This window comes from Equus quagga, chromosome 8 (genome assembly GCF_021613505.1).
Source record: "Equus quagga isolate Etosha38 chromosome 8, UCLA_HA_Equagga_1.0, whole genome shotgun sequence".
Lineage (NCBI taxonomy): Eukaryota > Metazoa > Chordata > Mammalia > Perissodactyla > Equidae > Equus > Equus quagga.
In genome coordinates, this window is record NC_060274.1 from 21,912,830 (window position 1) to 21,940,793 (window position 27,964).

Consider the following 27,964-nt stretch of genomic DNA (forward strand, 5'->3'; position numbering starts at 1 on the left):
CCCAACTATCATGTATTAGAGATCATTTACCAAATGCCAGGCACTGATCTAGATCCTTGGGGATAAAGCAGTATTCAAAAATTCTCTGCCCTGTTTGTTCTAGTGAGAGGAGACTGGACACAAGATAGATCTCAGATGCCAGTAGGTGCTATGGAGAACATAAAGCAGGGAGGGAGCATAAAAAACGCAGGGGAGGGGAGCTGGCCCGGTGGCATAGTGGTTAAGTCTGGCACACTCCACTTTGGCAGTCTGGGTTCACGGGTCCGGATCCTGGGCACAGACCTACATCACTCATCAAGCCATGCTGTGGTGGTGACCCACATATAAATTGGAGGGAGGTTAGCACAGATGTTAGCTCAGGGCCAATCTTCCTCAAGTGAAAAGGGGAAGATTGGCAACAGATGTTAGCTCAGGGTCAATCTTCCTCACCAAAAAAAACAAAACAAAGAATGCAGGGGAGGGATGTGTGTGCTATTTTTAAATACAAGGTCAGGGAAAAGTTTATGGGAGAGGTGACAGTTGAGCACCAACCCTGAGAAAGGTTTATTTGCAGTAAGAGCACTTCAGGAGGAACAGCATGTACTAAGATTCTCACTTCAAGTGGTACTTATCATGGTGACCTGGCATTTGCTAGTTATATTTTGCTGCAAGTACCCTACCTCCTCAGATGATGCAGTCCTTGAAGGCAGAAACCCCATCGCTTTGGACTCTCAACCTTAGCAGGGAACTTACGTTAAGTTCCCAACCATTGGTTATAGACGACTACAATCATAAATATTCCAAAATACTATGAAATAATTTAAAATATTGTGTAAAAATCTGGATAATCAGCATAAATCACAATATGCTTCACCAAGCCTTGTGGCTTGTAGTCACATTCTCTTAATTGCAAAATACACAATGTGCTGATTTAAACCCTCTAGATTAGGTGCAGTAAAATTAGAAGCTCATAAAATAGAACTTGAATAGCACCAAGTCAAAGTGGTATTCCATGTCTGTAAGATTCTAGCTGGCTTTGAGACCTTTAATTGAGATAGCTATCAAAATAAATGGTCAATCCTTTTAGGACTTAGTACATTCCCAACATGAGCATAAGCCATCAACCTGACCCTGTGCTTCTGTGGACTGGCATTTAAATACACCATCTCTAGTATTCTACTTCTGAAATGACAAGCTCTTCAGCCAAGTTTTTGTATCAATGTTGGTAGAGTACCTAATGCTATTGTTTTTCACAACTCTTTTAAAAATCTTACAGTAAGTGCTTAGATTTAGAACTGATAACATCTAAGACAACACCTACCAGCTTTAGAAAGCCATTATCAAATTACAGATAAAGACATTTTCTAGTAATTTAGATATCAAATGCAGCTCACCTGCTAAAAATGGTTCTGCCCCAGCCATTCTGTTTCCAACTCAGACCAACAGTGTCCAGATTTTTTTTCCAGAACAGTCCAGATAACAACACATTAGTCATGGACACATGAACAAGGGTCACTGACAACTTGTCTGTTTCAAGGAAGTCTCAGTTTACCAAATAATTAACAATTGTGATGGTGTCATTGCTTGAGCCTTGAAAAAGTTTGAAGGAAAAAAAAGGACAAAACTCATCAAAAAATAGGGAAAGTTTTCAACTATGTATTTTAATCAAGTATGAATGCTTCCAAGCATTAAATAATGTTGAAAAGACAAACTTTCTAGTTTAAACTGAAGTAAATATTTCTGACTTCGAGCCAGGTACTCACTGAAGCCAAGGAAGTTTTCTTGATTATTTCTTCTGTTTCCTGTCTTCACTGTTCCTAAATTCCAAAAGCAAGTCATCCAGTAAATGAGTCCCAACAACCTTAATATTCAGTTTTATCAACCATCTGAAATAACCCTTTTCCTCCAGCAAGGGGAAACTCAGCTTCCTACCAGTGGACCCTTCTCAGGAAAACACTCTTACTGCTCAGCATTTCAAAATCGAGTTTAACTGGGCCACTTTCCTACATACAGCAAATTAAACCACTTAATCCCTGAAAAAGAGTGGAGAGGTTTCAAAGAAATATTTGAGAACATCTGCACAAGACAACTGGGACAACCAGACAAACAAAGAACACAACCAACTCCACTTAAGTTATGAAGACATTTTCCTTTAATTTATCCAAACATTTCATACTCATGAAGTCATTTATTTCGGAGCAAACCTAAGCTTATAATATTAAATTCAAAAATATTACAATATTTACAAGACAGTGGACAGAGAAAACTTACTGGTATAAATTACAATACTGTAGTTTTCTCTTCAATATCTGTTGGTAAAAATGGCAGAGGAACCAGTTTTGTCTCTGTGAAGATCCTCGTTCATTACTGAACATAATGAGGAGCCCCTGATGAGGAACGGGCTTTACCCCAAATGTTCCACTGTCATAGCTTCAGACCCTCAACATTCCTCTTCAAGTTCAGCAGCTCCTTCTCCTGCCGCCTTCTCTCCAGCTTGAAGGCTAATCTGTTAGCTTTCTTCTCCACCCTCCGTTCCTGTACAACAACACCTTCATGTTATTCCAGTCTTCAGACAGATACAGACTGATTTTACAGAAGTGATCCCATGGCCTCCCCACCGCCAGCTCTCAGTAAAGCTCACATCTGAGCAAGATACTTTACCTTGCGCTCTTCTTTTATAGCTTGCTTTCTTGCTCTTTTATCTTCTTTGCTTTCATTTTTAGAACGTGGTTGGGTTGACACCTTAGGCAGATCGCTGTCATTAATCAGCTGCATTCGTTCAACTTGCTTTGCTGTGAGTCCTTTCTTAGGTAAGACATTGAGAGGGATTCCAGTTTTAGAAGACAGTTGGACTTGTTTGGGCTGAAATGAAGACAAAATAGCATTAGGGTTATTTCCCTTTCCTATTAAAAAGTAGCTCACTAATGACACATCGTTGTTGCTTTTCCCAATGGAGTTGCTAGCCACAAAAGGACAAAGCTACTGTGATAAAATAATTTGTATTCTCCATTTCCTACACTGCATGTTTCAAATAACTCAGGACACTAGGACTTACCTTTGGTTGATACTTGATAAGTTGCGGATGGTTATATAAATTTGAGTACGTACCTTAAAAAAGAGAAATATCAAGTATCAGTAAAACATTACTGAGTTCCTAGCATATTCCCCACTTTTCTGTTTTCATAGTTCAAAATAACACTGGAGTCTCTCTTATAAATGTTTTTAAATTGTTACAACTTGGGCACAGGAATATTACTGTTTCTAAATTACTTTCACAAAATATGTAGTTTTTCAAATAGTTGAAGTACTTAACACTTTAAAATTACTATCACACTTTAGCAGTAAAACGGACACTAAGGCACTTACTACAAATGGATTCACAGTCCCACTTCTCTTTGGCTTCTTCAAGAACTACAGTAACAATCTCTTCCTCCTCAGCCCCATCGAGTTCATTCCTTGGCAGGTCCTGATCCTCGAAGAGTTCAAGAGTATTCAACTTTACACAACTTTTGATTGAAGTATCAAAAATGAAGACAGAGGAGGTGGAAAAAAAAAATACCCATCATTATACTGTATGTTACTAAACCTGCACTGAAAGAGCTACGGAAACGGCATTTTCTAAAATCCACATACTCATGTGCGCTGTCTGTCACTTCCTGGCAGAATGAGCTCTACCCAGCCATGCCTCTTCCCTCCAGCAGATTCTGGACATTCTGCTGACAGGAAGGAAAGATCTATCTGCACCTTTGCAACATTACAAATTAAACAAGATGGTAGCTTTCCTAAAACATGGTCTTTTTTAAAGCCTCAAAAAGGATTATTATTCCATCTCTCTCTCCAAAGTATTCAAATAATTCAGAGTACGTAGCCCTTGACCTGCTGTAGGATCTGCACACAACAGTGATCATGGAACATCAGGCCTTTCTAGCAAATATAAGCACCTCCTTAGTTTCTCTCAGACAAATCACCTTGATGTGGATGCTGACTCACCAAATATTTGGCTGGAGAGAAACGCCAATCCAGCTGGAAAGACAAACTCTTATCTTTCTATAAGCCATAAATATCTATGCCGCAGAACACCTGGCATTTCAGGAAGATGAAAAGAAGGGTGTATATACTTAGAAGTCACAATAGTTCTTCAGCCAAAGAGGCAAGAGGCACCACCTCACTCTCCAACTGGAATGTGACCTTGTACTCCAGCTGTACAACTACAGACTTTATTTGAAAATGGAAAAAAGCAGGTAAACAGGAAGAGTCACCGTACTTCTCTGCCTTCTCCTTATAGTAGTCATTCAAAACTTCCTCTAAGCGACTGCTGTCCACTTGAATGGAACCTTCCAATTCAGCATTATCCAGAGCTCCAATTTCATCATCGTCATATTGTTCATAAAACTTGAATATAAAGAGAGGATACCATGAAAAATAAAAGTATTCATTCAGACTACAGCATTTAAATGTTTTACATTAATTTTATTCCTAAACAATACTGGAGCACTACCATGAGATCACAACTACCATTAACAGTATGAGCAGGGATTCAGTACCATAACAATAACATGTCCAAGACTTCTTATGTAACACAACATTCTACGTAAGACTTACATTTAGACTGAAAATCAGCTGCCAGTTAACATGAAGATGAAAGGCAGTTATTCTGTTCAGCTTAGACAGCAAAATGCTAGGCAGAAATCTTTATCTCAGATTATGTTACAGATACTTTCAAATTCATTGATGATGCAAACTAAAAGATTATCTAACAGCTTCCTTTCAATGTACAAATTTCATTCTAGTTTAGATAATGTGTACTGTATTATTCAAATACTGTTAGGCTCTGTAAAATAGTAAGCAGGGGGTGACGTACTCCTGCGGAGTGAGGTTATGTGAGGAACGCTTTGCTCGTCTCTTGGAGAGAAGGAAACTAGCATCAAGTGAAAAGGCAGCTAAGCTAGAACCTTTATCTTAGATTCACCTTGAAGGAAATCGTTCATTCATCCACTCATCATTTACTGAATGGTTTTAACTCCTACCATATGCCAGATACCACTTTGGGCCTTGGTATATATCAGTGAGCAAAACACAAATGCTGAAAGAAATAGAATTTTGTTTATGCTCAGGCCAATTCTTGAGGAAAACAGCATAATCTTGGAGATTGTGGTTGGAGAGATTCAGAATCGAAATCTAGGAGGTGTGATCAACCATCTTTGGACTTATACATGTTCTTTTCAGAATTAAAACTAGGATGGTCTCATAGTCTGTTTTAATAAGAGATCTTAGGCTCTTTCTAATGCTGCAAGTTCTAGCTTTGAGATCCAATGTCATATAAAATTTACTAGGAACTAGTACTAAAAGGCTCTCATCTGGGAACCTCACCTTCTCAAATCTCTCATCATGTAGGGTCAGCTGCTCATTTCTCCTCATGACTGAGGACGTCATAGAATACTCAGTAAAGCGACTCTTTGTTTCCTCTTCCCAGAACAAGTGGTCCTCTCCAGCCCCACGAGGTTTTCCAGGGGCAAACACAGCCTCATCTGATAATGAGCCTGCAGAGTCACAGCAGTCCTCATCACTATCTCCTTCCTTCTCATCATCCACATCTGCCCACTCACTGCCATCTTCAGCCTCAGATTTCCTAAAATCAGAGTCATAAATTAACTGTCAAAACAACTTGAAAAACAACAGAACTGAACCAAATGACTTTACACAAGTAAAATTTGAGGGTATTTCAAGCAACATTCTTGTTTAGGGAGGAGCAGCTGTGCTGCTTGACCCGTCTCGTACGGTTGGAAAAGTAATGAACCAGCAATCAGGCAACTTGGACTTTAGCCCCACCTATTGATGGTTTGTAAAGACCTCAAGTCTCACATTTTTTTGCTCTAAAACACAGAAGTCTCAGACTACAAGTTCTGGGAGGTCTTTTCCAGCTATAACACAATACGGTTGGCACCCTCCTGAAGAGGCATGAGTCAGGCCATGCCTGCTTCAAAACAAACCGCACATACTGTGTATCCATCCCCTCCTCCTCTTCTGTTGGCTTATTGGCCTGAAGAATAAAATCATCTTCAAGCAGATTATCCGGATTATCAAAGTCAAAATCATCATCAAGAGCCGCAACAATGTCAGGATCAAAATCCAGCCGAGGTCCTAGAAGAAAAAAAAAAAATTGAATTGTAATTCCCAAGAAAGCATGATTCCTTCACTCAACTAAAATAATCTGAGTACTTACTATTTACCAGATTCTATCTATGTAGTGAGGATAAAAGAATGATTAAGAACTTTAAGAGGTTCAGTTGAATGAGGAAGAGAGAGGGATGACTGCAAGAAAACACAAAAGGGGGAAAAATCCCTCTGGGTTCAATACCCACTGGTAAAAACTCTTCCATTACAGATCTACAATATTAAACTGTTTTGATTTAGCAAAATTCAAAGCTTTCACCTGCAGGAAGAAACTGGGTAAATACACCTATTAGACGTAACTCAAATTAAGTATTTGTAGCCTGTCAAACTTTCTTTTTGGTCATACTGTGTATCTGGAATAAGTGGTAAAATGGACTTCTATAAAATACTTCTATACTCTTGGGGGAAATTCTGAAAGCTAACAGATTATGTATTTTCAACATTGCATTATATGTATGTAAGGCTAATTGAATATCATGGTTTCCTTTGCAATATGTTAGGTCAAGTTTAAGAGTCCTCTACTAGACCACCAAAAATTTTTCCACTTTCCTCTCCAAATAGAAACTTCAAAGACTAGGAATTTGACGGCAACAAAAGAAGAGGACGTTGATCACACTCAGCCCTTCCTAAAGATCTCTAATCTGAATTTGGACACATCTCAATTATTTTAATACTTTATTGGGGACAGAAAAATTCTATCATTACTGTACGTTTCTTTTTGTAAAACACAGCTCTATCCACTTGAAAAGTTAAAAAAATTAAACACACCTGAAACAGGAGCTGCTTTATTTAACAATCCAACATCTTCCTCAAACTCTGATGCAAACACTGACGAAGGCAACTGAATTCCAGTGGTCTTGGAAAAGAAATTACACAAAGGTTAGGTTTAGAAATACCTCTGAACTACCATACTGGGCTGAAAAGTGTCACCCCAAAATTCATGTCCACTCAGAAGCTCAGAATGTGACCTTATTTTAAAATAGGATCCTCGCAGATGTAAATTAGTTAAGATGAGGTGATACGCGATTACGGCAGGCCTTAATCCAACAACTGGTGTGTCCTTCTAAGAACCCCACGTGAAGACAACCAGAGGAGAAAGCCATATACATATGGAGGTAGACTGGAGTGATGCATCTGCAAGCCAAGGAACCCTAGGGATTGCCAGTGACCACCAGATGCTAGGAGACAGGCATGGAACAGATCCTTGCCCTGAGGCCCCGAGAAGGAACCAAGCCTGCTGAAAGCACGGTTTTAGGACTTCCAGCCTCCAGCACTGGGAGAGAAGAAATTCCTGCTGTTTTAAGCCTCGCAGTGGTAAGCTGCGGTAATTTGTCACGGCAGTCCTAGGAAACTAACACAACCACATCCTGCATTCTCTCGCACTTGTGCTCCAGGTTACATATTTTAAACATGTATATTCCACTGTCATCTCAAAAGCAACTCGTCTGCAATACTTCAGAGAGCTTTCTTCAGCAGATTACTCCATGTAATCCTCACAACCCCATGAGGTTATCAGCATGTTTTAGTGAAACAAAAGCTAAGTTAAATGGCATGCCTGCCTGCAACTGGCTGTTAAGTGAGGTTCTGGGATTCAAATCCAAGTCTTGTGACTCCACTCTCCACAAATTTCAAAACAAAATTAATCTTTTTCCTCTTAAAGCAGAGATAATGTCCCAATCTCTAGTAATGGCACCATCTTTCTCTGAATTGGCAGTCTTATATCCTAGGGTGGTCATCAATCATTTCTATCCCTATATCCCTTTGAATTCTCTTGTTTACAGTGATTTCACACCAGCTTCTGGGCACTGTCTTACAGTTAACAAGGACAGGTCAATGCAACTGCGACTTCGCTAGTCGACCCCTGATTCAAATTTCACTGCCAAATTCAACTCCTTCAGTATTTCACGATACGACCTCCTAAACTTAGAACAGCTTTCGATTTTTCACGCCTGACTTTCAATGCTCTGTCAAAGCAAGGCCTAGTCTATGTATCCAAATTTCCTACTGTTACTCAATAAATGACTTCCATGTAAATCCTCGTGTCATGGAATAATGCAAAGTAATTTATGGAGCACACGTGTGGGACATTATGATCCACAATACTACCTTATGTCCCTTCTTTCTGACTGGAATGTTCTTTCTTCTCTCAACAAAGCCAACGGTTAGTGGCCAGCTGAATTCTTCCGTCCTCTATGAAGCCCTTCTTGATTACTGTCCAGAACTTTCCTTTGTGTGATATCCCCTCATTCTTCACACCATACAACCTACTTCAACATGAGCTGGCACGTTATTTTCTGTCTGGTTCCTACACTTTAGTTTTATCTTTTCAACCAAATAGTTACTAATGCGAGGGTCACCACCACATGTTGTCTGTCTCCATGTGCCTCACCACCCACCCTGTTCTCAGTCCAGTAGTAGGCACAAGGCTGAGATGTAATTCTCGCTGGCTCACATATATAGCGTGCTGAAACAGAAGCCTCTGAGGAGCAGGAGGAAAGGCTACAGAGTACTGCATTCCTAGCAAGCTGTTACGGCTTCCAAGTGAGTTTCTTAGTGGCATAAACACTGGCGTAGATCTGGTTTTCTGCTGTACAGTCCTTTTTTTAAAACAGCTTTACTTCACATACCACACAATTCGGTCTTTTTTTCTTTTGAGGAAGATTAGCCCTGAGCTAACATCTGCCACCAATCCTCCTCTTTTTGCTGAGGAAGACTGGACCTGACCTAACACCTGTGCCCATCTTCCTCTACTTTATGGGTGGGACGCCTGCCACAGCATGGCTTGACAGGCAGTGTGTAGGTCTGCACCTGGGATCCAAACTGGTGAACCCCAGGCCACCTAAGCGGAACATGTGAAATTCACCGCTGCACCACCAGGCTGGCCCCCAATTCAGCCATTTAAAATGCACAATTTAATGATTTTTGGTATCTCACATCCTTAATTTTTTTAAAAAACTGTGGTAAAATATATATGTGGTATTTTTTTTAAAAAAAAAGATACTCTTACGATTATGTACCCTTGGAATCATCACTAATCATCAGGGAAATGCAAATCAAAACTACACTAAGATATCACCTTACACCCATTAGATTGGCAAAAATATCCAAAACCAAGAGTGACAAATGTTGGAGGTTGTGGAGAAAAAGGAACCCTCATACACTGTTGGTGGGAATGCAAACTGGTGCAGCCACTATGGAAAACTGTATGGTGATTTCTCAAAAAGTTAAAAATAGAAATACCCTATGACCCAGCCATCCCACTACTGGGTATCTATCCTAAGAACCTGAAATCAGCAATCCCAAGAGTCCCATGCACCCCTATGTTCATCGCAGCATTACCTACAATAGCCAAGATGTGGAACCAACCTAAGTGCCCAGCAACCAATGACTGGATAAAGAAGATACGGTATATATACACAATGGAATACTACTCAGCCATAAAAAAGGACCAAATTGTTCCATTCGCATCAACATGGACGGACCTTGAGGGTATTATGTTAAGCAAAATAAGCCAGACAGAGAAAGACGAACTCTATATGACTCCACTTACAGGTGGAAGTTAACATATAGACAAGAAGAACTGATCGGTGGTTACCAGGGAAAAGGCAGGGTGGGGGGAGGGCATAAAGGGTGAAGTGGTGTACCCACAACATGACTAACAATAATGTACAAGTGAAATCTCACAAGGTTGTATACTATCATAATCTCAATAAAAAAAAAAAGATACTCTTTACGATTATGTACCCTTGAAATCAGCTTGTGTTTAGTGAATTTACCTTTGGAGACATTTTTTCAAATCTTGAAAAACAGTGGAAGAATCAGACATACAATTAGAATTTATACAGTGATTACTTTTTTAAGAGGTGTGTAATTTTTTACTGGGTGAGGTGGTTCAGAACCACGTCGAGTCTGCCCGGCTGCCTTCCACCATGCCAGCACCAGCTTTCTCTCCTGTGAGAATCAAGGTTGCTCAAGCAGTGCCAGTTTCTGTATTGCCTTTCTGCACTGCCTTCCTTTCTGTTTTTAGGGCTTATTCAACATTTCTGGTTTATTCAATTTTGGTGGTTTGTTACAAATTACTTGAAAGTCAAAAAACTACATAGGACTCATCCATAGTTTTGCACTGTGCTACACAGAAAACCAACGCCACTTTTATTTTTAAACGTAATTCACTTATCCTTGTAAACGTCACTGAAGTGTCCATTTAAAAGCCTTACTGTGTTAAAAAGCCAATTAGATAGTGATTACTTTTACCCAAAATGAATTAAGGATTAAAAGCTAACCTTATACTGGTCAATAATATTTGGCCAGAAGACTGTTAGGACTTTATTAAAATTTTTCTCCATCAGTAAGATAAAGAAGTTGAACCACTAGCAGAACCTCCTCTCCTCCCTCACTGGGTCGTAGGAGGAAGTGAGCCAATAAGAGAAATCCTCTACTACTGACAGAACAGCCTCGGGGAAGGAGACGGCAAGAAGCTGGTTCTGTTGAGAGAGACGTGGCAGTGGGGTGTGCGGCCTTGGAAGAGAGCTCCAACCTAGTGAGTGAACCAACAGCTGCGCTATTACGTCTTTCTCTGGATGACATCCTGAAACCTGACCCACTGTGACTCGCCATAAGCAGAAAACTATGCACTTCAGGAGCTACGATCCCATCTGCCCTGACGAAAAGAATGCCTAGACCATGACATGGTTGGAGGAGAAGCAGGGGAAGTGGGTGCCCTTCTTATTGGTTCTCTTTTGTCAATAAACCCAATAAACCAGTGCCTTCTTTTTTTTAAGTGCCAGGTGATACAAAAGTTTCAGAGAAATTTACTCTATACTAATACCAAATAAAAAATAAGATAACTAAAGCATAGAACATGGGCATCCTTAACATAACCAGAGGAGAAAAATGAACCTAGATTAGTAGCACTAATTTCATATAACTATGTGCTCTCATTTGTCTTTAAAAGACAAAGTATTAAACTGAACTCCATTTTTACTGAAAAGAGTAAGAGGAATTTCACTACAATCTACTGCTTCTATTCTCTCTTATGGTTAGCCTGCAGCTTTCACAAGTGCTAAAGATCTGAACACTCCACAAAAGTTAAGTTCCTTCTGAGAACAGAGTTCTGATGCTGGAACAGTTGTGGACATACAGCATGCCAGCTGGTTTTCTTCCATTCAAAGTGCTATCTGACATGACCATGCCTATCACTCGAAAGTTCTAACCCTGTCAAAGGCTGTTACTTTTGACACCTGCACCAGAGAACAGGCGGGCTCTCTCTTCTGAAAGTCCATACGTGCACACACTTACAATTTTAACAGAGGGCATGGCTTATCTTTGTGCTCTTCAGACTGACACTATTTCTTGCCCCAAACAGTTATCTTGATTTAAAAATGGTGGTTTCGTCATAAACCAATGTTACCACAATATATATATAAAAATAATAAAAAAATAATAAATAAATAAAAATGGTGGTTGCTTCGCTCATCCCCACACACTCTCTCTCACATTTAAATTGCTGAGAGGTCTTACTGAAATTACTCGAGTTTCTTCTTCTTCGTCTCTCCCGTCGGGTGCACTGGAGGTACCTGTGGGAACCAGCTCGGAGGGCCCAGATGGCTCCTTCAAGTGCTGCAGGTAGTCGTAGTCATCATCAAAGAACACGCCATACTTCCTCTGTTCCGCTCGCCTTTCTTCATCGTTTATCTGGCATAATAAACAAAATGGAGTTAGTACCTCTTCCAAGGATAAGGCATAGGAACGTTCCAATGAACACAGCTTTCAGAATAGGAGGCAGATGGCTGATAGAAATGAGACAGGATTCTGGACAAACTCAGTAAACACAGCGCTTCTAAGCTAGAATGCCATATAAAATTGAAATGGAATGAAACAATTCCTCCTCCCACTAGACAGTTTTGTTCAACAATTCAAGCCAAGAAACACACACGCACTTTGTTTTATCAAGTACTTGGGGGGTTAGAAGAAAAGACTAGAAGACCTTGAAAGGTAAGTACAATTTCTTATAAATACTTATGTGCAAAGAAGTTTCTCAACATACAACACAAACCGGCTTTACTGAAAAGCTAAATACGCCCAGTGTTTCCCAACACTTCCCTTCACATTATCCACACTTGACAAGTTTCACTGTTTTCCATCTCAGATGAGTGACCAGGAGGCAAAACGCAGTCTGTGGTTATGAAATGGCAGGCTCTTAGTGAAAGCAGAGATTGAGCACGTACCCTAAAATACATCACACGGTGGTGGAGCCAATGCTTTCTGTAAATATTGACCTTTATGCTACAAGATTTGTTCGTTTAAACACCTCAAAGAAAGATGCTTTATCCTCTCAACCAAAATAAGTATTCATGCTGTAAAAAATCAGCACATTTACCGAAAATTAAGTCACAGATTTGTTTTCCAGAAGATCCCAGCCATTTGAGAAGAGCAGCTGACTAATAATTTATTAGGCTCACTGGCTAAAGCACAGGACTCACTTTCTGTGCAGGTAACAGAACCCTCTGGGGTGCCGTCTCATCTGCTGCTAAAGGATCGCGTTGGCTGCGGTGCACCAGGTGGAAAGACACAGCTTTCTTCTTTTCTATAAAGGGCTTTTTCTTCCTGTGAGGCTTCAAAGGAATAAAATCAGAACAAGCCATTAAAACAGAACCAAAAAACCAGTGAACAGTATCACAATCCAGACAGACAGCTTTAACAAGCAAAGGATCAACAGATTTTTAAAACCTAGAGTTCTGGGGCAGACAATATCAGCTAGGTTCTATAGAAACTATACTTCCTCCAACAAACATTCGTTGGTACCTACTCTGTGCCAGACGTCGTTTTGGGCGCTGGGAACAGAGCAGTGGGAGAGTCAATAAAGTCCCTATTCCTAGCAAGCAAATCGTCAAGAAATGATTTCAGGTCAATAAAAGAAAACAAAATAGTGATGTACAAACGACTTAAGGGTTACTTTAGCCTGGGTGCTCAGAGAAGGTCCCCGACAGGCTGAACCAGAAGGACAAGGAATCCGCCACAAGAAAACCCGAGGAAGACAGTTCCAAGCTGGGGACGGACGCCCTTCAACTACCAACTATTAAACGAAACCAGAACACAGAGCTGAAGCTCGGGAAGACCCATCAGCCCTGTCTACGTCACTTCGCTACCCCACGCCGAGTTCCTAAACCGAGAAAGCATCATCCCGGTTGGCTACGCCGTCTTGCTTTGGGCCCAACCTTAGCCTCTCCCCTCGGCTCCCGTTCCCGGAGCTAACGGACGGGCAGACACCTGCCGCTCCAAGGTCTGGAGAGACGGCAACTCCCTCTCGGCCCGACCCCCTGTAGCACAAGGGGGCGTGTCTGTGTCCCGCCACACAGGTTTTCAGGTCCCCGAGGTAAAGCGAAGGCCTTCTCTTCTGGCCACTACCCAGGGAGGCTTGACCGCGGGGGACCCACCCCGAAGCGCAAAGTCCTCCCGGGGAGGTGAGGGTGACCGGCACCGGGACACTGGGCCGCAGGCCGCCTCCCGCGCCTCCGGACCAGCCCTCCCAGTCCCTGGCGGCAAGGCCACGGGCACCAGCGGAGCCGGCCCGGCCGCCGCCAAACCAGAGCGCCCCGCCGCCGAGACAACAAGGCCGGCTCACCATGCTGCCGCCGCGCGGTGCTCACCCTAAAGAGCGACCTCAGCACGCTCCGAGTCCCGGGACACGCGACACGCTCCCTCCCCGAAAAGCCACCCAGACCCGGCTAAGTAGGCGGCCTGTGGGCCTCTCCACACGTGCATCCCGGGACGCGGACAGGAAGTCACGCCGAAGGCCGTGAAGATAGACCAATCGGCGAAGAGCTAGAGGATCGCGGCCGGAAGTCAGGCATCGCCGGCTCCTTCGCAACGATCGCGAGAAGCTGTTAGGAGGCGGGGCTGTTGCCGCCCCAGGCAGGGCGGGGCTTGCTGGTCCAGAATGGATTCCGCGCGGGAAGGGCGTCGCGCCGCCTTTGTGGAGGGGACGGGCGGGGGCGGCTGCTGTTCGCGGGGGGGCCGTGCTTTGACAGCGCCCTCTGCCGAGGCGAGGCGACGACTCCAGCAGCCTCGTTGACAGATTCCCTGCCTATTCCCCGCCGTAAAAAACGAAAGGAACCCGTCCACCCGGAGGGAAGGGGACCGCCCTGCTGTCGCCGAGGTGTCGGGTTCCCTGCTCGCGGCGGGCGCGGAGGCGGTTGCCTTAGCAACGCAGCATCGCAGCCTCGCGGTCCCGCGCCGCCCGGGCCTGTCCCGCTCTTTATTTTGCGTCGCCTCCTGGACCGCGTTCAGAGGTCCGGTTCACAGCCCCCGAGGCGCTGTTGACCGCAGAGCCCTGCGGGCGAGCCCCTTACTCAGAATCTCTTTGGTGTTTGCATACCTCATTTTATAAGGCGGACACTAATGCTGCTTCTCTTCCGAGGCGTCCCTCAAACGTTTCACGTGGTTTAAGCAAAGAGGCTGTGAGCACACCTTCTTAGGAGGAGCTCAGGCAGGTGCCGGCGCTCTCGCAGGCTGTCCTGGGCGCGAGCGGGGGGGCAGCGCCTTCAAAGCTTTATCAGCAGACCTGTCCTCGGATTTGTGTTTCCCCTTCCCAATTTCTGGCGTCTTTCCGATGTCTGAGTTATCTCGCACTGCGTCTCTCTGTCCTGCATATTCCCACTGTAAATATTTATGGGATATTATTTGTTTATTACAGTAAAAATTATAGAAACAGTTCTGATTAGGACCACAGAACTGATCTTGGGATAATGCTCTGTGACAAAGACAATGCATAGCACTCCTATGTGCCAGGCGTTCATTATAACTAAGCTCCGGGAGGGCAGGTTTGGTTTGGTTTTGATCTGTTTTATTTACTATCGTGTCTTTCCTCTGGGCCTAGCATAGTGCCTGGCACGTGTACTCAATGGATATTTGTTTAAATGAATTCATGTTCTGGCACTTTACCTGAATTATCTCATGTCTTGCTTACCGTTCACACACCGGGAGAGGCGCTCTGCTCTTCCTTATCTTACAAGCGCTAAAACTGAGGCATAGGAAATTAAGGAAATTCCTCAAGGTCACACAGCTAGGAAATGGCAGAGCAGGGCCTTAAACTGGAGTCTGACTAGAGCCTGACCCCTTAACCACACTGCTTGCTCTTTTTTTTGTTTTGAGTAATAGTCTGTTGCTTTATGTATTTACTGGGCTAATACTAACACTACACACACTGTGCTGCCCGCTGTATGCTCATTATGTCATTGAATTCCTCTGATAAGCCTGTAAAGTACAGTTAAATAACACCAACCCGATCTTAGACAAGTAGAGCCTGAGGTTCAGAGAGCTGAAGTGACTTGCCTAAGGTCACACAGTAAATGGAGAAGCCTAGATGTGTAGCCCATCCGTCTGGTCAGGGAGGCTACACCCTTAACCATATGCTACACTGTCTCCATAAGGCAGCCAGTCAGGAAATTCTATCCATTCTAGCTTCTAAATATCCAGATGTATCACCTGATTACCCCTTTTATCAAATTTATTATTTTTAATGCTCTAATCCAATCATGTCATTTTTGTGTGTAAACCCTTTCAATGTCTACCCTCTGGCCTCAGGATAAAGTCCAAACTCTTTGGCATGGCAGTCAAGACTATGTTGTGTGGTCTCTACCCATCGGTTTAGCATCCTGTCCCTTTATTGCCCACACAGCACTCTAGGACCCAGCTCTATCAAACTGCACTTTCCAAATGCACCTACAAGAGATTGGCTTTCTTATGCTCAGCTAAAAACTCTTCCTCTCCCTCGCTGTTTGTCAAGTGTTAGCTTAGCCATTTCCGCCTTTAGGAAATGTCTACTCTTCGAAACTAGGGTCCATCCCACATGCTCTCACTGTATCCTGAGATTGTACTACTCTACTAGTTACACTAAGTTGTAAATCTTTATTATTTTCATCTGACTTAGAACCAGGCTGCAGTAACCTGTTGCAGGGCAAGGGTTTTTGTCATGCCAACTTTACTTCCCCAGGGCGTAGCATAAGAAGGATTCAATAGTACTTTCCCTGTTCAAAGCACTTTACATATATTCACTCATTAAAGTCTTATGAAAGGATTTAAGGAGATATACTATTATTGATATTATTTTTTTACAGATTAAAGATTGAGGAACAGGGGGCTGGCCCGGTGGTACAGTGGTTAAGTTGGCATGTTCTGCTTCTCGGCAGCCCAGGGTTCACTGGTTCGGATCCCGGGTGCAGACATGGCACTGCTTGGCAAAAGCCATGCTGTGGTAGGTGTCCCACGTATAAAAAGTAGAGGAAGATGAGCATGGACGTTAACTCAGGGCCAGTCTTCCTCAGCAAAATAGAGGAGGATTGGCACTAGTTAGCTCAGGGCTAATCCTCCTCAAAAAAAAAGAGGGGCTGGCCCCGTGGCCGAGCGGTCAAGTTCGCGCGCTCCGCTGCAGGCGGCCCAGTGTTTCGTTGGTTCGAATCCTGGGCACGGACATGGCACTGCTCATCAAACCACGCTGAGGAAGCATCCCACATGCCACAACTAGAAGGACCCAGAGCGAAGAATACACAACTATGTACCGGGGGGCTTTGGGGAGAAAAAGGAAAAAAATAAAATCTTTAAAAAAAAAAAACAAAAAAGATTGAGGAACAGAAAGTTAAGTGACTTTTGCCCAAGGGCAAAAAGCCATTAGTGATGAAGCCAAAATGTGAACCCAGGTGTAGCTTGAGAGTAACCCTTAACCATTAGAATATATCCTATTTCAAAAAGCCAACACGTATGGTGAGTTTACATGTGTCAGCGGCTGATCTGGGTGCTGTATATACATTAGCTCATTTAATATTTGTTGAATACAACATCGAGCACAATGCATTCATTAAAATGGTATATATACAGAAACTTGGCTTGTCTTAACACAGAAAAATGTTATTTCCTACCATCAAAATCACCCATAATTGAAATATTGTAGTAATGATAAATCAAAACCATATTTCCCCTACCTTCTTATTAGTGTGCTCTAATGAACAGCATCCATTTCAAAATGATTAAACAGAATCTCTGGTTTAGTCTAAGCTTTGAAAAATGTCTTGTTTTTCCGTATGAAATGAAGTCACCTATTGAAATGGTGCCTATCATCTTAGCTCCATGTACATCACATTCAGCAGTGGTTCTCCATCAGCATGACCCGAGGATCTCCAAGCACTAGAAAGCCAATGTGCGCAAAAGTGAAGACAACTTGCTTGAGTACAGCCAAACGACCTAGACACTCAAGCAGTAACTTTAGGAATTATGAATTACATGCTTGACAATATTAATAGAGCTTATGGAGGTACTTAATTCACAAAAAAGGAAGTGCATCAAGATGGATGTACCAGATTCAATGCCATTCCTGTCAAAATTTAAATGGCATTTTTCATTGAACTAGAACAACTAATTCTAAAATTTGTATGGAACCCCAAAAGACCCTGAATAGCCAAAGCAATCTTGAGAAAGAAGAATAAAGCTGGAGGTATCATGATCCCTGATTTCAAACTATACTACAAAGGTATAGTAGTCAAAACAGTATGGTAATGGCATAAAAACAGACACAGGTCAATGGAACAGAATAGAGAGCCAAGAAATAAACCCACACATAAGTAAACAATTTATGACAAAGGAGTCAAAAATATACAATGAGAAAAGGACAGTCTCTTCAATAAATGTTGTTGGGAAAACTGGACAGCCACATTCAAAAGAATGAAACTGGACCACCATCTTACACTATACACAAAAATTAACTCAAAACGGATTAAAGACTTGACTGTAAGACCTGAAACCATAAAATTCCTAGAAGAAAACATAGAGGATAACCTGCTTGACATGGTCATAGTGCTGTTTTCTTGGATGTGACTCCAAAGGCAAGGGAAACAAAAGCAAAAATAAACAAATGGGACTACATCTAACTAAAAAGCTTCTGCACAGCAAAGGAAACCATCATCAAAATGAAAAGGCAACCTATTGAATGGGAGAGAATAATTGCAAATCATAAATTCAATAAGAGATTAATATCCAAAATATATAAAGAACTCATACAACTCAATAACAAAAAAACAACCTGATTAAAAAATGGGCAAAGGATCTGAATAGACATTTTTCCAAAGAAGACATACAGACGGCCAATAGGCACATGAAAAGATGTTCAACATCATTAATTATTAGGGAAACGCAAATCAAAATCACAATGAGATATCACCTTACATCTATTAGAATGGCTATTATCAAAAAGACAAGAAATAACAAGTGTTGGAGGGGATGTGGAGAAAAGGGAACCCCTCATACACTGCTGGTAGGAATATAAATTGGTACAGCTACAATGGAAAATAGTACAGAGATTCCTCAAAAAATTAAGAATAGAACTACCATATAAGCCAGCTATTCCACTTCTGGGTATTTATCCAAAGGATATGAAAACACTATTTTGAAGAGATCTACACATCCCCATATTCATTGCAGCATTATTTACAGTAGCCAAGATATGGCAACAACCTAAGTGTCCATTGATGTATGAATGGATAAAGATGTGGTATACATATGCAATGGAATGCTATCCAGCCATAAAAAAGAAGGAAATCTTGCAGTTTGTGACAACATGAATGGAACTTGAGAGTATTATGCTGAGTGAAATGTCAGACAGAGAAAGACAAATCTCATCTCATTTCATGTGTACGTGGAATCTAAAAAAACAAAATAAATGAACAAACAAGACAAAATAGAAACAAACTTATAGAAATAGAGAACAAAATGGTGGTTACCAGAGGGGAAGGAGATTGGGGACAGGCTGAAATGGGTGAAGGGGATCAATTGTATGGTGATAGATGGTAACTGGACTTAAGGTGGTGATCACTTTGTAGTGTATACAAATATCAAATTGTAATGTTGTACGCCTGAAATCTACATAACGTTATATCCCAATTTTACCTTAATAACAACAACAAAAGACGGATGTACCAGGATGTTCACTGTAGCACTGTTTGTAATAGGGAAAAATAAAACACTTAAAATTCCATTAGTAAGGGATTAACTGAAAAAACCCCAACATTCATACCATCGTCTGTTGTGGAAGAGGAGATCGACATAGCCAGCCACTTATTAAGTCAGAAAAAAAAAGATTGCAAAACATCATGGTAGATGGTAATTTTCGTTAAAAAATTATTAAGTAGAAAAACATTTTACACAGAAATATCATAGCACAAGCATAGAAAAATATTTAGTTGACCATGCGCCACACTGCCCACAGCAGTTCTCCGTGAGGAGCTGGGGTCGCAGGGAGCTTCCAGTTCCTTTTAGATACTTCTTCATTGTTTATATGTCTGCAGTGAAGATTTGAACTATTTCATTTGGTGTATAAAAAAGTAAAGATACTTAGAAATAAAAACCAAAGAGGAGACAGGTTAGATACTAATATAATCTGGTTCAATAAATATTGTTAAAGAATAATTTTTTTAATGATAAAATCATGACTCACATACAAATATATATATATTATTGATGAGGGAACCAGTAAGATGTTACCGTTCGTTCAGAGGACGAGCCAAAGAACAGGAGCATTTATAGAACAGGCAAATGGAGAAGAATGTGCAGACGGAGACAAAACTGGCTTCTCTAGTGACCTAGGGAAGACAGCGGAACCCCCACTGGACAGAATTTATGTACATGTCTAGAGACAAGAATTATTCTATGTTACCGTCAGCCTTCCACAACTTACAAAGTTGTAAGATAGCTCAAAGGAAAGGAACGATGCAAAGTCCACAAGAAGTCAGAATAGGAAGGGTGTGCTTGTCTAAGAAATGCATCATTTTCCATTGCAGCACAAATTCTTCCCTAGAACATTAAATGATAACAGCAGTATGCTTGGTATACTAGCTGAAATTAGTCTCTGGTCTTTGTTTCAGTCTTATTGTGCAACTTGGGGCAAGTGGGCTTCAGTTTACTCACCTGAATGTAAAATGGGAATGATGATAATATTCATACGCACCTCACTGAGATGTTGTTGGATTAAACAGAAGCTGCTTGTTAAACACTTGGACCTCTGCCTGACTTCCAAGCAGTGCTTGATGAAGGTGAGCCACTGTCCTCTTCTCAGCTGGGTGTAGTTATTCACCTGACTTCGCTGCTGCACAGGACGGCCACCTCCTGAAGCTAGGGCCTCCAGAGTCTGGGATTTGTCAGGGAAACGTGCTTTGCCTCAGATCAGGGCCACATTGTGGGAATCTGTTAGTTGGCATCTTGACCCAACTTGTCAGCTCCCCCGGGTCCTAATCCTTTTGCCTTCCCTCAATTTCTGGTAACTTTCAGATCCTTTATACTACGTACTTCGATTCTTTCATTTGGTGCTGGTCCCGAGTAATTGTGTGTTCTTTAAATTTTTTGGCCCCAATCTTCTCTCCTACATGTCTTCTGTCTAGGATAATGGTACTCAAACTGCTTTTCAACTTTCTTCTCATGTCTTTGCCCCTATCCTGGGGTTGAGGGAAGCTAAGTTACAATTTGTAACCACTGTTGGAAAACATGAAAAGTATATTCCAATTCCTTTTCTGGTCAAAATGTATTCTCGACCTCTCTCCTTGCTTATAATACATTAAATAGTAAGCTTAATGAGGAAGTTTGTTTATTTTCTATATTATAAACCCTAAGGGGACTTTTATTTTTACATATTCTAATGTCAATAAAAACATCAACCTCAAATATCCTCAAATATAAAAAGACAGGAAGTTTTAAAACATACTGTAAGTTGCTGTTTAAAGCAGCAATTCTTTAGACAGATATTTTAAATAAAAAGTGAGGCCTTACATACAAAAAAATTTAAGTTGGGGGTTGAAGTAACAGTCAATCAGAAAAGGTGTCTTATTCTTGCTTTACAGGTGAGGGCTCTGTGAGCTTTTAATTTTAAAAGATGAGAACGGTCTGAATACAATAGAAATTGGAACAAACTAAAGCTGGGAATTTCCCAATGATTTTATTGAGGTAACTTTTCCCAATTTTATACATATATGCATTTATATATATTTAAGAAAGCTAAACAATGTTCTAAGGCACTTGGAATTGTGCACGGTAAAGTATCCGATAATATTATACAACTAAATAGAGCATAATTTTGCTTTTTAAATAACACAAACACCAGTACGGAATAAAAAAAGATAATACATAGTCTTTCTTTCAGGTTACAATAGTGGAATACATGTACATAGGTGTGTATACTTGTAGATATTTATACCCACACACTATAACACAGTACAGGCCAAGAACAACAAAGAGAGAAACTGTCATGTCAATCAGAGTACAGTTCCAGTTATTCACACTCACAGATATTATACCTGTGTAACACGGAGAATTAGATCACTCACTGGAAATCAGAAATCATTCAGTCTGATAATGATCACAGCTTACCATTCTTATCACTTTCACCAAAGATTGAAATAACGAAAGAACGCCTATGGTTCTTTATTTAAGAATCACTCTTACACAGAAAAAAATAATGACTAGTTTGAGTTTTTGGTAGGTACTCAGTCTGGTGAAATCGGTACAGAATATTTTGAGCACATTGGCACATTTCTAAGCCATAGAATATTTAAAAAAATAAAAATAAAAATTAGTGCCTACATTTTAAGTAATGAAAGTGGTTTGATCCTAGATTCATTCAGATAGTCTTCAAACACTAGTTAGCATTGCAATAGCGACTTCTCCTTGTGGAAGCTCTCTAAGCAATGTAATGATACAGTCAAACTATAAGAAAAGCATGCAGTAAGGGAAAAGCCCCCAAAACTCGCAAGTGGCACAAATACTATTGGCATTTTAATATACCATAAAATTGACCTGAGGGTGGAGTGGCATTCTGCTTCATTTACTCCCTTCAATTTATTCTTAAAAAATATATACCGATATTTAACAAGATAAGAATTCTTAAGCACCATCTAAAAGTTCACAATATAATCACCTTTTCAACTTTGAATTGCTCTGTCTCAAAAAAGATATTTAGAAATTTTAATATTTTAAAAAACTACAGTGGCTAAATTAATTCCATTCTATTAGCCACAATTCTTCCAAATCATTTCAAGACATATTTACCATTCAGTTTTCTTGACAAAGAGCAACAAAGAGAGTAAGTACGTTTATGTATTGTTACTATAGTTTAATAATGTTTCACCTAGGTAAAACTCATCTTGCTTTGTGTATGACCTTCATTCAAGAATGAACAATATGCACGCAATCCAGTTAATCCACATTTCCTTTATAATTCAGTTTTCACAAATCTCAGGGCAGATGAACCACATGACTATATTTCTACAGGGAGAATTTAAGTATTTGCTTGTGGATTAAATGCTTCCTTCATAGGATAAACAGGCAACTGTTCTGGAACTCATGGGATGCAGTTTACCAGGTGAGGTCTAAGGGTGATTTTCACAGACCACAGGTTTTTTTATGTGGGTCGTTAGTCGCTGTGCTTGTGGTTAAGCCATGCAACAATCCTCATAAGACTGACAAGGATTATGACCAACAGTGTACTTCCGAAGTATAATTGTGAGGCTTAAAAAAAGAGAAAAGTCTGCCTCATGTGAAATCTCTCCTTTAAGTACTTACAGGGACTAACCAAGTGATGGTGCCCACCAGAACGGCCAAGGCTGCCCAGCAACCTGCTCCCTGAAGCACCGGCAAATTAAAGCTGCATCAAAACAGAAGTCTTGAAAAGTGAAGCGGGAGGAAACAATTCAGGGCCCAAAGAAAGACAAGGCAGTCGAGCCGATGTTTAGAGATAGGAACTTTTTCCGGTGTGTCCTCAAATTGCAGTAGACATTGGTAGGCAAGGGAGGTGGGGAGGTGGTCCTATCCTCCTCGGAGAGCATTTGATCACAGGGGAGAATTTTTTACTTTTGGTTTTTACAAAGCCTTGGCACGCTCTTGGCGTATAGTCAGCAGGGACCTAGGATATTAAACACCTTGCAACGTGTCGGACATTTCTGTACAACAAAGAACGCACAGCTCCCAATGCCAACAGCATCCCCACTGAGAAACACTGATCAACGGTGCTTTGCTCATACATGTTGCTGTGCTAGCAATGCGACAAGCTAAATGACATTTTTGTGCAGCAAATCCTAGCACGGCTAAAATGATCTGTGCCCACAGGGTTGGCTTTTGGTGGAAAGAGCTGCCACAGAATTCTTTTGTTTTTTTTTTTTTGCCAGAAATCTTATTGCATTTACAATGGCATTTCTTAATGTGGGATGACCCTGTCTTTGAAAAAGCATAAGTGGACTATGTTTCTGTTGTTTTCTAGAAATGCTAATGGTAGTTCCCATTTCCATACACAGCTTAAGCTTAATGATTACAAAAAAAAAAAAAAAGAGAGAGAGAATGGTTTGGGAGTATTCAACCCTTGTTGCCACTGCCTGTTGGTCACTGCCAAATTATAATAGAGCCTCAGGCGCCTCTTGGGAACTTGGGTTTGAACTATCTGGAGATGTGCTTTCTCTCAGAAAGACGGTCCTATTAATTTGATGATTACTTTTGCCATTGCATTCCCCTCTAGGACATAATCCAGTTCTAGAAGTTCATTCTGCTTTGCTAAGTAAAACGATGTAATATATCCTACCAATAAGTAAAGAGCAAATACTCAATAGTGTAACAGTGGAATAGTGAAGCTATTTCAACAGGCCAAGGGACAACTTTGTAAATAAATTGCATCTTAGTGGTTCCTTGGTGCTCACAACATATTCTAATGACGTGAAGAAATTGATTCTCATCTCAAAGTATATACTTTTCCTAGTCAGGTTAGACTTAATAACGTGACTGGAATTCAGGAATGCCTAAGCTACCACAGTGATGAAATGACATAAACATGTATCTTGTACCAGTGATTCCATCTCACTTGCTCTGAGCAGGATTTCTGACTCTGTGTGAAATGTTCTGCTGGGATCACAAGAAATAACAAACTGAGGAAATTTCTGAGCAAGAAAGGAGGAAAAGAAAGCTTTCTCTGTTTAAATACGGACATACTACTGCGTGGTAGACAAGACTTCCTTTTTCTAATGTGAATACAGTATAACTTTTGAAAGTCGCATCTTTCTGATTCTACTAAGAATAAATACCATGTTTGTTATGTGTTAAAATGTGGTACATAACAGGACATGCAGTGTTAATGCTGATTTTTTTTCCTCTTTCAAGTGTAAGCTGCTGCGTTTTTTAAAAAGTACCAAGGCGGCACTGAATTAATTACAGGGTGTAAAACCCAAATATGAGTTTTAAGGTTTTCTTTAAGGTTTTAAGGAATCTCTTGTTTTCAACACCTGATGATTTTTGAAGGGTGTATGCGATTCCCCAACTTCCTTAAATAGATATTCACTTACATTTCAGAAATTTCTACTAACAGAATATATTTACTAACATGAGAGAAAGATAAGTTAACTACAATTACTATGCTAATAAAGGACACAAAATGAAACCAGGAAGTCAGTTTTTCTGGATAAATCAGAGACAGATGAGTTTGCTTTTTCCTGTATTTAAAATAGCTATTCAAATACCCAAAATTGTTCTCTGAATAGTATAGATTTCATTTAAATAATTGAAGGAATTAACATAAAGGTAAACTATGTCAAACATAAGAAATGCAAGACATTTTACAACCACAGGAAATTATCAGGCAGGGCTGCCTTAAATTAACGCTGGTCACCCAAGAACTAATTTTGCAGACTGGCTGATAATGACCACGAGGATGCTGATAAAGCCACAGCGTCTTCTTACCACCTTAATGTTAATGTTCCTTATCTCTACTTTAAGAAAGATGAAAATAGGCAGTCTGGGTTTTAGAGTCTGTCTAGTTCTTTCCTGCCTGGGACCTTCCTGGAGATGGGTTTGTTTTCTTCCTTAATCACATCCTGGGGACTCAGGAAAACCCACTCACTTCCTCTATGTTGAAATAGGGAAAACTTGGTGGGGTGTTACAACCACCCAATTCACACACACACTTATTTTCTTTATAGAATTGCAGCTGATGGGCTGGATTGCAGAAATGCTGGAACTGGGCCAGCATTGGCGAGTGGTCCACACCTGTGCATTCTTTTAGGGCGGCCAGGCAAGAACTTCTGGATGGGCTGTTGGTGTGAACAGGCATCGTTTCTGCCTTTTAAAATTAGCTATTAAAATAGAGCCTTATTCTGCAAAATACGGCTTAGCTCATAATCCTTCGATTCTTTCCACAGCTTTTTCTTTAAAGAATCAGTCTAATGAAATAATTGGTGGGTCCAATTCTTAAATATTAAACTAGCGGTGGTTAATTTTTTTTGACTTTTTAACTTCTCTCTGACTTTTGAACTTTTCTCTAAACGTGTCAATCAGTTACAAAGATAAAGCGTGGGTAGTTCACAAATCTGACATCTCATACCAAGGAAACACTATATTGAGGTACCAGATTCTCATTTCTGTACTGGGTGCATCTCAATGTATCGAATAAGAACTGCATCACATCCACCACAAGTGGGAAAAAATTCTTCCTTTTATCAACCAAATAGAGACTTTCTATGACATGCACCTTGAGTGATAAAATGGTGATAATGTCTTATATTTACCATTTTTATAGAGGTCTGTGATTAGAAATTAAGACAATGTTTAATGATTACAAGTATATAAAATTAAAATAACATTAAATTCATTGGTACTTTTCCCAAGACTCTAAAATGATAATAAGATATAATAAGGAAAAGGGTGACCGACAAAAAATTGGAATAAAGTTAATATGTATGGCTGGATTTAAACACTATGAAATGGACAAAACTTCAGCCAGAGAAAGACATTTGGGTTTCCAGAAAATTTTTTCAAAGCAAAAACATGTCCTTGTCCTATTAATGAAATAACAACAGTGCAGAAATCTAGGTCTATTTTATTAATACACATAGTTGAGTGCAGCAAGAGGTGAAACAATGCTGGTTACTTTTCTTAGTTAGAAAATGGTCCTGGCTTTCTGTAATGGGCCAATTGAGGCTAAAATTTTTTATTTTTAAGCAAAATCATCCAATTTCAAGTGGTTCTTTAAAATATAAATGAATGGCAGGATCCACATTTATCCACCAGATTAAATGCTTGCTTTTTTGGTTGAAATAAAAAATTAGTCTTCCATATTATAAATCAGCATCATTTCAGAAAATTTTAGTCCAAGCTCTGAGAATAAAATAGTCTATTTAGGTCTTATCTTGTTATTATACATCTCATGTGTTTTTAATAAAAGGGGCACAAAACAATCATGAAAGAACAATTAAATGCAAGGTTGTATTTACATAGGGTCATATGTATTTGGGAGCAGAAGCCACGCTGTGCCCATGACTCCATGGAAAATAGCAAGATAGCAACAGAGGGTCTCAAAGTAAACAGTACTGACTGTAGGCTCACCAGGAAACCTTCCATAACCGGAACCCCACTGACTTTTGCACTGAACGTCAATGCTGTATTTACGGACGCAATCAGCAGACTCTTAAAATACAAAACGAGGGTCTCCTCACTTGCAACTTAGCAGAAATTTCCTGTGGTCTTTTAAGCCTTTGGGTGAGTATTTTTTTGATCCAAGAGCTTTATTTTTTTAATAGCAGCAATCCAACTTAACGCAGCACTAAAAATAAGTAGTCCTTTGCATTCCCACTCAGAGCTAACGGCTGGCAGAACACTTGCATTTTGCTTAAGCTTTAACTTTGGATTGGGATTTGTTTTAAAGGTACAGTGATTGTCGATATTATCTTCCTTAGCTCAAGAGTGGTTGTTTTCACTTTGGAGATAATCGAGCTAGGGAAAGGCCAAAAGATTTATTTCTAAAGCTTGCTACAGATTTATAGGGTCACCTTACATCTGACTTTATTCCCAGTCTGTTATCCTTGTGGAAGGTTGGTACATTAGGTAGAAGTATAAAAAAAAACGTGAAGTGTTTATAGCTATGCTACTTAAAGCATGCAACAAAATTTGGGTAAGCATGCTTGTTAAGAGTCAGTAAAAGCCTCTTGCATTTAAGAAAAAGATGCATGAAAACAGACTTCTTTCTGGCAATTAGATTCACTGGCACAACATAAAATAATGGTACTATACTGTACCAACATAGTATTGTTCTAGGATCAGGTCTTTCAGGAATCCATGCTGGGTCACTAGATTCCCAAATCCATCAATAAGTTCTCAGCTACCAAAAGCCTACTTCAAAAATACATTTATGCTTCAATTCTCTCTTTTCTTCATTAACATAATGAAATATTTTTCTTTTGTTCTGATTTTCAATCCCCACCCCTTTCCAGGGCCCAGCAATTCCATTCCCCATTTCTCTTTTACCCGCACGCTAAAATGTGGCTTTCTGGTAACGGAGCCAGCGATTGTCTTCTGCTCGTTCTCTTTGATGAACACTCCTGATGAAGAACAACTGGTGCCACCATGGTGTCCCTCACCAGCAATACTCGTGCTGGACGGCAGGGTTGCCGCGCCCCTCCCTTTGCTCGTGGCCCCAGCTGGGCTGTCCAGGTGAGGAGCACTTTTCACACACTTCTTTCACCAGAAGTCCAATGGAAACACACACATTCAAATCCCAGTGCAATATCAGGTTTTCAGAAAGCAAGGCTTCCCCCAAAGATGATCAGTCTATGTTTTCAAAGGGTCTTGCATTTCATTACGGACGATGAAACCTGAAATAAGAAACAGGAATGCTGTGAGTTATAGTACAGAAGCACACTCTGCATTGGGTGAACTGAAAAAGGTATGGGAACGTTCATAATTAAAAGCAGCTCTGGTCACCCTCCAACTGAATGACTGTCACAAACTCCTGTTGTAACAGAAT

General features: G+C 40.5%; 3 protein-coding genes across 12 annotated transcripts in view; all 3 read right to left on the reverse strand.

The window, feature by feature from the left end:
• ZC2HC1B (zinc finger C2HC-type containing 1B) overlaps positions 1-2,327 on the reverse strand; it is an 82,278-nt gene extending 79,951 nt beyond the window's left edge. For all 7 annotated transcript variants that reach the window (XR_006889661.1, XR_006889658.1, XR_006889659.1 and 4 more), the window contains exons 1-3: positions 2,251-2,327; positions 1,743-1,796; positions 1,374-1,569 (exon numbers count right to left, since the gene is read on the reverse strand). Coding sequence is in view for 2 of the 7 variants with exons in the window: in XM_046668881.1 (XP_046524837.1) it covers positions 1,374-1,401 (28 nt within the window). In the remaining 5 variants the exon portion in view is untranslated. The remainder of the gene's footprint in view (positions 1-1,373; positions 1,570-1,742; positions 1,797-2,250) is intronic.
• LTV1 (LTV1 ribosome biogenesis factor) lies at positions 2,153-13,924 on the reverse strand. Its single transcript, XM_046668871.1, has 11 exons — positions 13,778-13,924; positions 12,636-12,767; positions 11,674-11,847; positions 6,922-7,009; positions 5,979-6,120; positions 5,350-5,608; positions 4,244-4,371; positions 3,346-3,485; positions 3,035-3,087; positions 2,641-2,841; positions 2,153-2,514 (listed from the first exon to the last, which is right to left on the reverse strand). The coding sequence occupies exons 1-11, from the start codon at positions 13,778-13,780 to the stop codon at positions 2,404-2,406; spliced, it is 1,431 nt and encodes a 476-aa protein (XP_046524827.1). The 5' UTR covers positions 13,781-13,924; the 3' UTR covers positions 2,153-2,403.
• A 7,193-nt stretch (positions 13,925-21,117) lies between these two features.
• The window catches only part of PHACTR2 (phosphatase and actin regulator 2), a 124,230-nt gene continuing 117,383 nt past the window's right edge, over positions 21,118-27,964 (reverse strand). For all 4 annotated transcript variants that reach the window (XM_046669374.1, XM_046669373.1, XM_046669372.1 and 1 more), the window contains one exon: positions 21,118-27,812. In XM_046669374.1, coding sequence (XP_046525330.1) covers positions 27,797-27,812 — 16 coding nt within the window. In that variant the 3' untranslated portion in view covers positions 21,118-27,796. The remainder of the gene's footprint in view (positions 27,813-27,964) is intronic.

Coding starts and splice junctions, on each gene's coding strand:
- LTV1 (XM_046668871.1), bottom strand. Junction 6,121..6,921: donor TAAAGCAGCTCCTGTTTCAG/GTGTGTTTAATT, acceptor TTTTTCTTCTAG/GACCTCGGCTGGATTTTGAT. Junction 2,515..2,640: donor CTATAAAAGAAGAGCGCAAG/GTAAAGTATCTT, acceptor GTTGTTGTACAG/GAACGGAGGGTGGAGAAGAA.